At 40.4% G+C, this 13,309-nt stretch overlaps 2 protein-coding genes across 3 annotated transcripts in view; both read right to left on the reverse strand.

Moving 5' to 3' along the window:
* Nucleotides 1-13,309, reverse strand: part of KIAA1958 (KIAA1958 ortholog) — a 180,144-nt gene that overhangs the window by 103,633 nt on the left and 63,202 nt on the right. The window lies entirely within an intron of this gene.
* LOC108305633 (40S ribosomal protein S27-like) lies at nucleotides 272-1,208 on the reverse strand. Its single transcript, XM_017530374.2, has one exon. It carries the CDS (start codon nucleotides 1,029-1,031, stop codon nucleotides 777-779), a length of 255 nt encoding a protein of 84 aa, XP_017385863.1. The 5' UTR covers nucleotides 1,032-1,208; the 3' UTR covers nucleotides 272-776.

Here is a 13,309-nt window from a genome sequence, read left to right on the forward strand (position 1 = left end):
AAAGTGCCAGAATTACAGGCGTGAGCCACCGAGCCCAGCCCGAGTTTAAGAGAAATCATATGGGCTTTTCAGTAGCATTTCTTTTCAGTAAGTATTGTATGACAGTGGGCCACTAGGCACTGGGAATACTGTTGTTAACAAGACAGTCATGAACTGTGCCCATATGGAGCTCATGGTAGCAAGGCAGGAGGAAGCAAAGAACTAATGATACAAGAAATAATTTTGCAGCAGTTCTACTAATAATTTTGCAAAGACAATATACTGAGTGCTAAGAGAGCAGAAAACCATAAAAAAACCTGTTCTATTCACAGAGTAAGCTCTGAAAAAGTGGTATTTAAGCAAAGAGCTGAAGAATTAGCAAGAATTCACAGATGAAGAAGGGATGGGACAGACAGAGAGAAAAGGTTTTTCCAGTCAAAAGGAAAAGCACAACTAACAATCCTAAGAAAGATTCTGGAAGTCTTTCATGATACCTATCAAATGTTATCCGTCGTTAGCAACTACCCTGCAACATTCTAGCGTCCCACATAGACTCAGGATAATAGATGCCATGATCTAAAGTAATTCTTACCCTGACCATTTGTACCATACTTCACCTATCCGCCTCCTAACAAATGCTGCTCACCAGCTCTTTGACAGATTGATCCAGTTTAAGTTCTAACTTGAAATATAGTTATGTGATGCAAACTAGTTATACCTTTGTTAAGAAAATTAATTTTTTTTAATCCAAATTGTTTATTGAGATGGTTTCTCACTTATCTTGATTCAGAGTGCTTTCAGTGCTGCTTCCTCCTGAAAGAACATCCTACTATAAGCCATGATTTTTCTCCTGCAGGCTGGCGGAGGACAGTGGAGCAGCCAACACACACAACTACCATTTGTGCATGGCTAAAGACCGTGGTGATTTTATAGCATCCTGGGCATTTCACATCCATGAAGTAGGAATTGAGGCTCTGTACCAGGGACTTCTTCTTGTGTTTCCTCTTCTCCTCTTCTGGAGAGGGATGAAGAAGATCCTTCGCGAGAGGCATGTTCTCGTGGGTAGGTCGTCACCGCCAGAAAGCGAAAATTAATTTTTAAAATAATTTTTAATATAATTTCTACTGTCATCAAAAACAAACCTTCATCTTAGTCAATAATTTGATACTGATACTGTATCAAAAATACAAGGCCCAATGTGGTGGCTCATGCATGTAATCTCAGCATTTTGGGAGGCCAAGGCAGGAGAATCACTTGAGGCCAGGAGTTTGAGATCAGCCTGAGTAACATAGTGAGACCCTTTCTCTATAAAACATTTTAAAAATTAACCAGAGGCAGTGGCACGAACCTGTAGTCCTAGCTACTTGAGAGGCTGAGGCAGGATAATTGCTTAAGCCTAGGAGTTTGAAGTTACAGTGCACTATGATCATACCATTGCACTACACCCTGGGTGACACAGCAAGACCCTCTCTCTTTAAAAAAAAAAAATAATAATAATACAGCTTCAAAAGTATCAGTGCAGGACAGGCCAAGGCAGAAGGATCATCTGAGGCCTAGAATTCAAGACCAGCCTAGGCAACACAGTAAGACCCTGTCTCAAAAAAAAAATCAGTGCAGATATCTAAAATACTTACTCATAAATATCTCAAAATTCCTAAGAACTTCCCCCAATTATTTATGTTTTTTAATTTCTACAATTTATAATAAGGTTATTACACACTATCAGAAAAGGATTAAAATGAATTGTAATGGCATTCCACTCACTAAAATTGTTCTACATGTGATGACTAGCAATATTATTCAATCACTTTTTAAAGTGGTTTTCCCATCAATGGGCGCGATTTGACATGATGATTCATACTTTATAGCCCACTCAAAGAAGTATAGTAAATAGAAAACCTAAATATTCTGTCTCAGAGTGAGTGATGTTTAACATTTTTAATTGCCTTTAACATAGCCTCATTCTCCTGATGGAATTTTCCAAGGCTTAAGAGTAACAGTGTCTCATGACAAAGGATCTGTCTCCGATGCTTGAAAATACAGCCTCACCTTGGTAAAGAAACTATAGGCAGGCTGATCCCAGATTTCAGAGAACAAAGTGAAATACATGTGCCTCCCCAGGATCCACTGGAACTGCCCTGGCCAAGGTCATCAATAACATCCCTATTAAGATATTTCATTGCCACTCTTCAGTCCCCTTCTCTGGGCTCCTCAGCAGCAATCACAGCTATTCTCTGCCCCCCTTGAAACCCTCTCTTTCCTTAGCTTCTATAATACTGCCTTTCCCTATTCTGCTATTAGTTTCCTTTGCTAGAGCACATCACTCTATTTTGACCTTTAAAACTAGAGTTTATTTCATGTGTTTTCTTCTCGTATTCTCACTAGATGATGCTCTCCTCCACCCCTATGGTTCTGGTTATCAGACAATATACAAATTAATATCTCAATAAACGGCATTACCATCCCTTCAAATGCTGAAGCCCAAATCCTGCAAATCACCCTTGACTCCAACACGTTTCACATGTCTACAAAGAAGAACCTGCAGGGCTGGTTTTCAAAACTACTATGTTTTACAAAGCTTCTCGTTGGCATTGCTGCTACACTTCTGAAGGTGTAGAAAAAAAAAAAGAAACATTCAGACATGTACTTTATGCAGAGTGGGTGAACCTTAAATTAGCATTTTAAATGTGGTAATAAGTTAATATTATATAACACTTTGTACCCAAAGTGTTGTACCCAAGTTTTATATAATATATAAATTAATTCTTATATCTTCACTAGCTCTCAGGAAGGGAGGACAGGTCTTATTACTGTGAAATATCTGCTCATGGAAATGAGATCTGAAGCTACGGTGTACATCATTTTAATAGCCCCTCCATTCTGACTCTTATTTTTAGGTATGTGCATGGTGAGTGCTGAAAGTGGTATAATTGTTCCAGATGAGATGGTGACTCAGTGACAATGTTGGGAATGTGAGTAACCTATATTTATTCATTAAATGAAATATTTTAGAAACTCGAAATAGGCTTAACAGACATCAAGATGACTTGAATTTCAGGTCACTGGTAATAGGACTAAGCCTCCCAATTTGAAGCCACAGCACTCATTCTAGAAAATATTCAAAGAAGGAGGGAAATTATTTTCCTGAGAAATGCAAAAAAGAATTAACAAACTGACATGGTTTTGGCTGGGTGTTATGGTCCCTTTGCAAAAGCACAAAAATGTCCTCACCTCTTCCCATATATTTCTAGAATGTTTATTCTGACTCAATCTATTTGTCTATTTTACAATTATACCATTTAAAATTACTGTAGCTCAATATGTTTTTATATTCAAGAAGGCAAACCCCTTCTCATTATTCTTATTTTTCAAAACAGTTTTCTAATTCCCAACTTTTATGCAAAGCATCCAGTATGCTATATCATATTAAATATGATATTAGGTATTTATTCCTAAAAAAATTTCTTATACTATGTTAAAAATGTTTTCTGTGTTTCTTAGCTGGAAAAGCTGTTGAATTTTATCAAGTATTTAGTCAACTATAAACATGATAGTTTTGTTTTTCATGTCATAAGTTACATTTACAGATTCCTCAGTGTTGACCTACCTCAGATTCCTATGGCTACTTCTCAATTTCTGTCAATGGCTCATCACTCTCACTTGGATCTTTAAAACTAAGTTCATCAGTGGTCCTGGCACTCCATTTCTCATGGTGCTGTCTCAAGAGATGATGCTTTCATCTACCTCTGTGAATCTGGTAAGCTGAGATATATTCCCTAATGTTTCCCTAATTAATATCTCAGTAGTTGGCAGAGACATCTTCCTGGCTGCTGAGGTCTGAATCACAGAATTAGATTTCTAAATATTTTTAGGATTTGAGGGATCATTATGCAAACACACTGCTTAGGGGCTGGACAGATGTGTGCCAGTGCCAGGCATCTTTCTGCTCTGTGATCCTTTTCTAAGCCCTGAATGCAGACTATAGGAGAGTAGATATTTTGCCCAGCACTGTGTCTTCAGCACCTCTAACAAAACCTAACACAGAGAAGGCATTCAAGAAACACTGAACAGGGCTGGGTGTGGTGATTCCTGTAATCCCAACACTCTGACAGGCCAAGGAGGGAGGATTGCTTGAGCCTGCGTGTTTAAGACCAGCCTAGACCCTCCCTGTCTATAAAAGATGGAAAAAATTAGCTTTGTGTGGTGGTACATGCCATTAGTACCAGCTACTCAGGAGGGTGAGGTGGGAGGATCACTCGCGCCTTGGAGGTCGGGGCTGCAATGAGCCATGATTGCATCACTGTCTCAAAAAACAAAAACCAGAAACACTGAATGAATACTGAAGGAACAAATTCAATTGAGTTCTCATGAACTCTGATTTGAAACATGTCTACCCACCTGTTTTGTCCATCTGTCAGCTCAACCTTCTCTTTAGCACTGTGTCTCACGGCCCTACTACCCCCTGCCCAATCTGACAAGAATAGAGGGCACTCCTGCCTATTCAGGATTACATGAAGCACAGCAATTAATCAGAGAGGGAAGGGCGTCAACAATCCAACTGCAACATTCACTAGATTCAAATCTTTCAAAAGTACACATCATTACTGAAAACTGACTCAGAAAGCCTGCTACAATCTTTTGCCTAGTGGGCTGGACTCAGTGGCTCACACCTGTAATCCCAGCATTTTGGGGGCCTGAGGCACTGCTTGAGGACAAGAGTTGAAGAACAGCCTGGGCAATACAGTAAGACCCTATCTCTACAAGAAAATATAAATAATTTTTTAAAAGAAGCCTGAGTGAAGAGAGGGCTGTACTATATACAATCTACAACAAAATTGGAGAGCAAAACCTGTGAATTAAGTAGGAGTTATGTGAATAGAAGAATGCATGTATATTTGGTAGCAAAATTTTCAAAACCTAACCACGTTCCCCTCAAAGAACTCAGCCAGTAGAGCTACCTGTGTGCAGGCAGCAGACTTTGCCCTGGGTATGGAGGAGTGGTAGAGAGAAACCAAGAGCTGGGTCAACCTTGCAGGTGACAGGGACAGAAATCCAAAGGCAGCTGAGGTCTACTTAAGGGAGATACAAGATGCCATGCAGTGTTTTAAATTTCATTTGGTGCTATGGTTTGAATGTATCCCCTTCAAAATTCATGTCAAAACTAATCCCCATTGTGGTTTTAAGAAGTGAAGACTTTTTTTTTTTTGAGATGGAGTTTCACTCTTCTCCCCCAGGCTGGAGTGTGCAATGGTGCAATCTCAGCTCACTGCAACCTCTGCTTCCCGGGTTCAAGTGATTCTCTTGCCTCAGCCTCCAGAGGCAAGAGGGATTACAGGCATGCGCCACCATGCCCAGTTAATATTTATATTTTTAGTAGAGACAGGGTTTCACCATGTTGGCCAGGCTAGTCTTGAACTCCTGATCTGAAGTGATCCATCCACCTTGGCCTCCCAAAGTGCTAGGATTACAGGTGTGAGCCACCGCGCCCGGCCAAGAAGTGAAGGCTTTTGGAAAGCAATTAATAGAATGAATAGATTAGTGCCTTACAAAAGAGCCTGAGGAAACTAGCTTAGGTCCTTCTGCTATTGGTCCCCTTTCTGCCCCTTCTGCTCCTCCTCCTTCTTCCATGCAAGCATACCACTGTGAGAAGACAAGAAGATGCCATCCATGGAGCAGGCCCTTACAAGGCACCGAACATGCTGGAACTCTGATCTTGGACTTCCCAGCTTCCAGAGATGTGAGAACTAAATTTTGGTTCTTCATAAATTACGCAGTCTCAGATATTTTGTTTTAGCAGCACAAAGGAGCTGAGACACCTGGTTTCCAAGAGGCATTTGTCAAGGTCGGAGGGCGAACACCATGATCACCCACTCTGTGTGGTGCAATGCCTCAGTCTGACTTGTTCCTCAATTCTCCCACTTGCCTGGCCTCTGCTCATGTGATCTCAGGAATGTCTACAGCAACTAAAACTGTAAATGAGGTCACTCACTCTTAATGAGATGCTCCTTCAAAATGCTGCCTGGAGGTAGGCTCTAAGACAGATGCTTTGTGCCAGGAGATGGAACAAGCAACCACGCCTACCACCTCCAAACCAGGCCTTACTGCTCCAGTTTTGGGGATGGTCTATGTTCCTTTTGGAAGAACTCACCCACTAACTTTTCTGGGAGGGATGAAGTTAGGGCAGAAGACTTTTCTTCAGCTTGTGTTAGGTGCTCAGCACTAATTAGCTTTCTGTGTCATCAGAATCTGATTCAATCTTTTTCCCTTCTTACAGTGTTTCTGTTTTTAGCTTTTTGAAGTCCTCCTTTCTTGTTTTCCAGAGGTCTCACAGATTTTAATTCTTTTTTTCTTAGTTTTGGTGTCACTTTTTAAAAAAGCCTTCACTTCTTAAAACCACAATGGGGATTAGTTTTGACATGATTTTTGGACGGGATATACTCAAACCATAGCACCAAGTGAAGTTTAAAATACTGCATGGTTTGGGTTTTAAGGCCGTTGGGTTCAGCTGACTAAGAGCCAATGTATACACTGCAGTAGTGGCTCCAAATCAGGCTGTGCGGTGAAATCACCTAGGGTTCTTGTTAGAAAACACAGGACCCATTTCTTAGCTAAACAAGACAGATTCTGATTCACTGACCAAGAGGTTGGGTTTGGGAATCTGAGTTTTTATCTAGTATTTGCAGCCAATATAAGAATGTGCATTTGAGAACCATGGTTCTACATAGCTTTTAATGATGAATATATTGTAATTAACCAAGCCTTTACTTTTGGACATTCTGTTGAGCTCTATTATAATTATTAACTAACGTAAGTGCTTTAATGAATATCTTTTTATATTCACCTCTTTTACATACCTCTATGTCATTTTGATAAATGCCCAGACATAGAATCAAAAGAAGAAATCTCTATAGTTCTCTTGGTCAAATTGCCTTCAAGCTAGGATCGTCTGCAAACTGATCCCACTTGCAGTGCATGATACCATCTATTTCCTACCTCTCTGCCTCCGTTTGATTGCATATTTTTTAATCTTTGCTAGTTTTAGAGGTGACATTATATCTTATTGTTAAGCTACTTTATAACTGTAAACCTATTTATTCATTAAGTATTTCTTGAGCACTTATCAGGCCTTGTGAATAATGCGAGCAAAAAATTAACATGGTTCTTACTCTCACTTATACAGATAGTATCTGATCAATAATCAAACAAAAAAACCTAGTTAACGGTACTTATTATCAACACTGTGATAAGTGATGTCATTAGATCTTATAAAGCAGAGATCTGACCTATTTAGAAATGTCTGCAAAGGCTCCCCTGAGAAATTAACAATAAAGGTAACAGTACACAGTCATATAATGTAGCACTTACTGTGTTGTTCCAAGCTCTGTTCTAAGCACATCAGAAATATTAACATATTGGACTGATAAGGTGGTACTATTATTATCTCCATAAGAAAACTGAGTTGGAAAGTTTAACAAACGTGTCCAATGTCACAAAGCTAGCAAATAAAGGAATCAGGATCAGGTGCAGTGGCTTACACCTGTCATCTCAGCACATTGAGGAAGGAGTTTGATCAAGATCAGCCTAGGCAACACGGCAAAACCCCATCTCTACAAAAAAAAAAAATGTAAACATTAGCTGAGTGGGATGGCATGCACCTGTAGTTCCAGCTACTTAAGAGGCTGAAGGCAGGAGGATCGCTCGAGCCCAGAGGTCAAGGACACAGTGAGCCATGATGACATACATCACTGCACTCCAGCCTGGGTGACAGAGTGAGATCCTATCTAAAAGAAAGAAAAGAAAGGAAAGGTAAGGGGGTGCAGAAGGGATGGCAGGGGATGGGGGAAGGAATCAAGATTCAAACCAAAGTGATCTAACCTGGAGTCAGTACTACTAACCACTGCCACCTCTCAAGTGACGTTCCTGAACCTTGTACTCGCACCAGGCTCAGTGCTCTCCACTTTTCTCCATTAGAAAGGGATGATGTGCTGCACTGCTCCAAAGAAATGGCACACAGCTCCATGCCAACTTGGAGCTAAAGGTTGTTGAAGATGATCACGAATGAATATCTCCTCCCTCTTGCCTCCTGAGCTGTAGTCAATGTTCCACCCTACACATGCAGCCTCAGAGTATCCGACAAAGGCACCAGAGAGGGAAGGAGGAGGGTTTTCCTTGTTTTTCAGTTAGTAATCCTAAATTCACCTATGTTGATGATTTCTTGCTAATCATCTCTGTGTTATAACATATTTGAACATTAAGCATCACTGTTTCATGAAGATGTGAGGAAAAAATATCCACCAATTTCAGTTTTTAAACCTCTCAAGTGAACCTCCCTGGCACAGGCCTGGTTCCCACAGGCTGGCAGTCTATTTTTCTATTTATAGTTAACACATTAGGCCTGTGAACACTGAGAGTGGATTATTATGAACACGGTGTAAGCTGACTGGGCATTAGAAATGAGAACTCTAAAGGCTTAAAAACAAAGATCCTTAATCCTCTGTCAGTCCACCAAACTTTTTGAGAGTTTAAAGTATAACAACTGAAAGCAGCATGTTCCAGAGATTTCTGTGAGGAACATTTACTTACTTTGGGCCCTGGACAAGCAAGTAAACTAAATTCTCTAACAGACTGAAGTACAGGGATCCTTCGTGGTCCAGATCCTCACTAACCATGACCTTATAATCATGAGACAAACGCTGTCACACACAAAAATATTCACCAATGAGCTGACCAGTCCCCACTCAAACTACTCACCTATCTACTTCTGGGAACCTGTTTATGTCGCTCTGATTTTTAGATGCTGCAAACATGAAACTATACAAGTAGGACGAACAGAAACTGAAATTACAACCTAACAAAGATTTGAACAAGGCACTTAATAATGCTAGAGAATGGCTTTAATCACAAGCAAAGCCATTTCAACAAAGGAATGTCTGGCAGAGTTAGACCTGATACAATTAGAGCAGAGAGCAACTGTGGAGAATTCTCAAGGATGATACAATAGGTACTTCAAAAGAGAATGAATTAACTCTCTAAGAACTAAGAGGCCCCTGGGAAAACTAAAGAAGTCAAGGGACATTTCTGAAAAAAAATCCCTCTCTTCTTGACCTGGTAAAGGATACAGTATTATATTCTTATGTAATTTTTTGCAGAAAAACTATGTCCCCAAAATGAGTACTCAAGTCACTTCTTTTTCATTTTAAGGATTAGCAGTTTCAATTATGTACATTTTGTTGAATAAAAGATTTTTTAAAAACACTTTTGCCATCTTCAGTTTATTTTTTCAAATTAAAGCTTATGCTATATCAACATTAAACAGAAATAAAATTCTGATACAGGCTAACAACATGGATGAAACTTAAAAGACATTATACTAAGTGCAAGAAGATAGTTAAAAAGATAAACGTCGTATGATTCCACTTACATATGAGGTACCTGGGACGGCCTAATTCAAAGAGACAGGGAGTAGAACAGTGATTACCTGGAGCTGGTGGATCCGGGAATGGGGAGTTATTTTTTAATAATGCATCAAATTTTCAGTTTGGGAATAATGACAAAGTTCTGGAGATGGATGTTAATGATTGTTACATAACAATGTGAATGAATTTAATGCTACTGACCTTCACAGTTAAAACCCTAACATCTAGCTTTTACATTATATATATTTTAGGTTGTGTCTAAAAACTCAAACTAAAGCCTGGAAACAGAGCTGTAACCTATCTCAAAAAAAAAAAAAAAAAAAAAAGGCGAAGCAGTAAAGGGTTAATTCAGCACTTCAGGGTTGCTCAAACTCCATTCATTCTAGGAAAGGAGGACTGGCCCATGATAGCCTTCTGAGAGAGAGAAACTCGAGTTTGAGGAATATCTTCCTCTTAAGAGTATTTTGCCAGTAGCCTTAAGCCACACTGTATCTGTCTGACCTCTGAGGAGCTGGAGACTGAGCAGCTAAGGTCAGTCGCACAGGCTCACACAGGTGATACAAGTTTACATGACTGACAAATAAAAACCCTGGACACCAGGGTCAGATGAGCTTCCCTGGTTGGTAATACTTCACGTTTTGTCACGCACTGTCATTGGGAGAATTATTCCTCATGGGACTCAACTGGGAGGGCCTACATGGAATCTGATGCCTGGTTCCTCCAGGACTTCATCCATCTTCCTTTTCCCTGTGCTGATTTTAATCTTGTCTTCTTTTGCTGTAATAACAGTAACTGTGAGCATAACAGCTTTCTGAGTTCTGTGAGTCCTTTTAGTAAATCACTGAGCCTGCGGGTGGTCTTAAGGACCTCAACACAAAGCCCCAATCAAGTTCCCTCATTCTCTATGATAAAATTTGTATCCCTACTTTAAGTGGGTTCACTTTAAATGCCCCTTCAGTAACAGAATGTGTAAGGTACACATTGAAACCATACCAGTTATCCTCCCTGACAAAGACTCATCAGTGATCCTCACTAGATGGGAAACCCAGAGTTCAGACTTGCTAGAATAGTTGTTCTCAGCTGCGGTGCTTTACCATCGGTGTCTGCTGATACACTCAGAATGGTTACTAGTTACAACGCATCCATGTATGAACAGTTTACTTGTTAACAGATTTACCTCACACTCTCCATCAAAGGCCCCAAAGGGCCAAAGAGAAGACATTCCAAATTATCAACATGGCTCTGAGGCCTCTAAATCTGAACATTGCCAGGCTTACTTCTCAAGCCTAATTCTTTCCCATTCAAACACTGAGTTCCAGCCACATTAAACTCAGCCGGGTTAGCCAAATCATGGTATCTCAACTCTAGCAGATCTTTGCAAATGCTGCCATTCTTTGGCTGGCTAAACACGTTTCTACTCAATCTTTACAACCTGATTTACAGCAGGACTTCTCACCCTCAGAACTATCAAATTGGTGAGCTAGATAATTCTTTGTTGTGGGAGGCTGTCTTGTGCACTGTAATATGTTTTGTAGCATCCCTACCCACTAGATGCCAGTAACACACACCCACCTCCAAGTCGTGACAACCAAAAATGTCTCCAGACATTGTCAAATGCCTCCTCCCTTTTCATTCCCATTTGAGAACCACTGACTTAGACTCAGATCTGAAGCTCCTCCCCTCGCTCCACCCAAGGCTTGGTTCACTGCTTTCCTGGAACTCTATGTTACCCTACTTAAACGTCTACCCGTACCAGAGTATTAGCTCCTTCAGCAGAAGGCTGATGGTTTTATTAATCATTAGGCTTTCAGCTCCTAGCCCAGTTTCCAGCACATACTGAGGCCTCAATAAATACCTGTAGACTGGCTGAATGAATAGAACAAATCAGTGTTGAAACTCTATGAAGAAAACAATGAATGAAGGCAAGAAAGTGGGAAGTTAAGGATACACAGAGAACAGTGAACACTTTCATTTTCTTGAGATTAGAATAGGCTAAGTAGCAAGAAAAAAGTTATGAAAAATAGTTGTATAATAGCATGGAGAGTCATAAAGCCCAAGCTAAATTAATCTGAACTTTATTGAGAAAGAGAAATGAGGATATGGAAGCAGATGTTTGTTACAGTCCTTTCCCCAATGCCATTACTGGGTTTATATATTTGGCAGGCAATATAAAGGTGTATATGTAGTTACCATCTTGAATGAAATCTTTTTCTTCACATGTCAGAAAACTAAATACTATATAATCTGGCCATCCAGATATTTGCTATTATGTTTATATTAGCTTTCTAGAGCTGCCATAACAAATTACCACAGACAGGATTCCTTAAGTAACAAGAAGTTATCTTTTCACAGCTATGAATGCTAAAGGACAGACAGTAAGATGTCAGTAGGACTGGGTTATCCGAAGGCTTCTCTCCTTAGTTCCTAGATGGCTGTCTTCTTCTGGTGTCTTCACATGGTCTTCTCTCTGTGCCTGTACAAATCTCTATCCAAATTTCCACTTCTTATAAGGACACCAGCCACATTGATTAGGGCCCAGCCTAAAGACCTCATTTTAACTTAATTACCTTTTTAAAGACCTTATCTCTAACTACAATTCCATTCTAGGGTACTGGGGGTAAGGACTTTAGCATGTGAATTTGAGGGAGGAGGTACACAACCCTTAGCAATGCTGGGAAATATTTGGAAAAACAAGATGCTGAAGTCATTCATTTATTCCAAAAACATTGTTAAGACTACTATGTAGCAAATACTATGCCAAGGCACTAGAGTCAATGTTACCCTAAAGATACATTCCTTGTCCTCACAGAGCTTGTAACCTAGCTCAAAAATCTAAACAAAACAAGTAAGAACAATACAGCCTGATTTGGACTATGTTGACAAAAAGAGTCAAACTATGTACAATGTTTGGAGAGATTTACTCTGAGCCAAATATGAGTGACAATGGCCCATGACACAGCCCCAAGAGATCCTAAGAATTTGCCCAAGGTAGTCAGGCTACAGCTTGGTTTCACACATTTTAGGGAGGCATAAGACACAAACCAATCCACATAATATGTATACTAATTTGGTTCAGAAAGGCAGGACACCTCAAAGAGGGGGCTTCCAGGTCACAGGTGAATTCAAAGATTTTCTGATTGGTCAGGCATAGTGGCTAACACTTGTAATCCCAACACTTTGGGAGGCCAACTAGGGCAGACTGCCTGAGTTCAGGAGTTCAAGACCAGCCTGGGCAACATAGTGAAACCTCATCTCTACAAAAAAATTAGCTGGGTGTGGTGGCACTTGCCTGTAGTCCCACCTACTTAGGCGGTTGAGGTGGGAGGATTGCTTGAGCCCAGGAAGTTGAGGATGCAGTGAGCCAAGATGGTGCCACTCCAGCCTGGGTGACAGAGTGAGACTTTATCTCTTTTTTTTTCTGACTAGCAGACTGGCAACTGGTTGAAAGAGTTTAAGTTATCATCTACAGTCCTGGAATCAATAGAAATAAGTATCTGGGTTAAGATAAGAGGTCCTGAAGCTCAAGGTTTTTATAATGCAGATGAATCCCCACGTAGCAGGCTTCAGAGAAAATAGGTTGTAAATGTTTCTTACTCAAGCTCAAAAAGGTGCCAGAGACTCTTAGTTAATTCTCTCCTGGACCAGGGAAAGAGAAGGAATTTTCTACAGAATGTAGATCTTCCCCATAAGAGACAGTTTTAGGCCGGGCGCAGTGGCTCAAGCCTGTAATCCCAACACTTTGGGAGGCCGAGGCGGGTGGATCATGAGGTCAAGAGATCGAGACCATCCTGGTCAACATGGTGAAACCCCGTCTCTACCAAAAATACAAAAAATTAGCTGGGCATGGTGGTGCGTGCCTGTAATCCCAGCTACTCAGGAGGCTGAGGCAGGAGAATTGCCTGAACCCAGGAGGC

Source organism: Cebus imitator, unplaced genomic scaffold (genome assembly GCF_001604975.1).
Source record: "Cebus imitator isolate Cc_AM_T3 unplaced genomic scaffold, Cebus_imitator-1.0 Scaffold64, whole genome shotgun sequence".
Lineage (NCBI taxonomy): Eukaryota > Metazoa > Chordata > Mammalia > Primates > Cebidae > Cebus > Cebus imitator.

Coding starts and splice junctions, on each gene's coding strand:
- LOC108305633 (XM_017530374.2), bottom strand. CDS start 1,031: ATGCCTCTCGCGAAGGATCTTCTTCATCCCTCTCCAGAAGAGGAGAAG.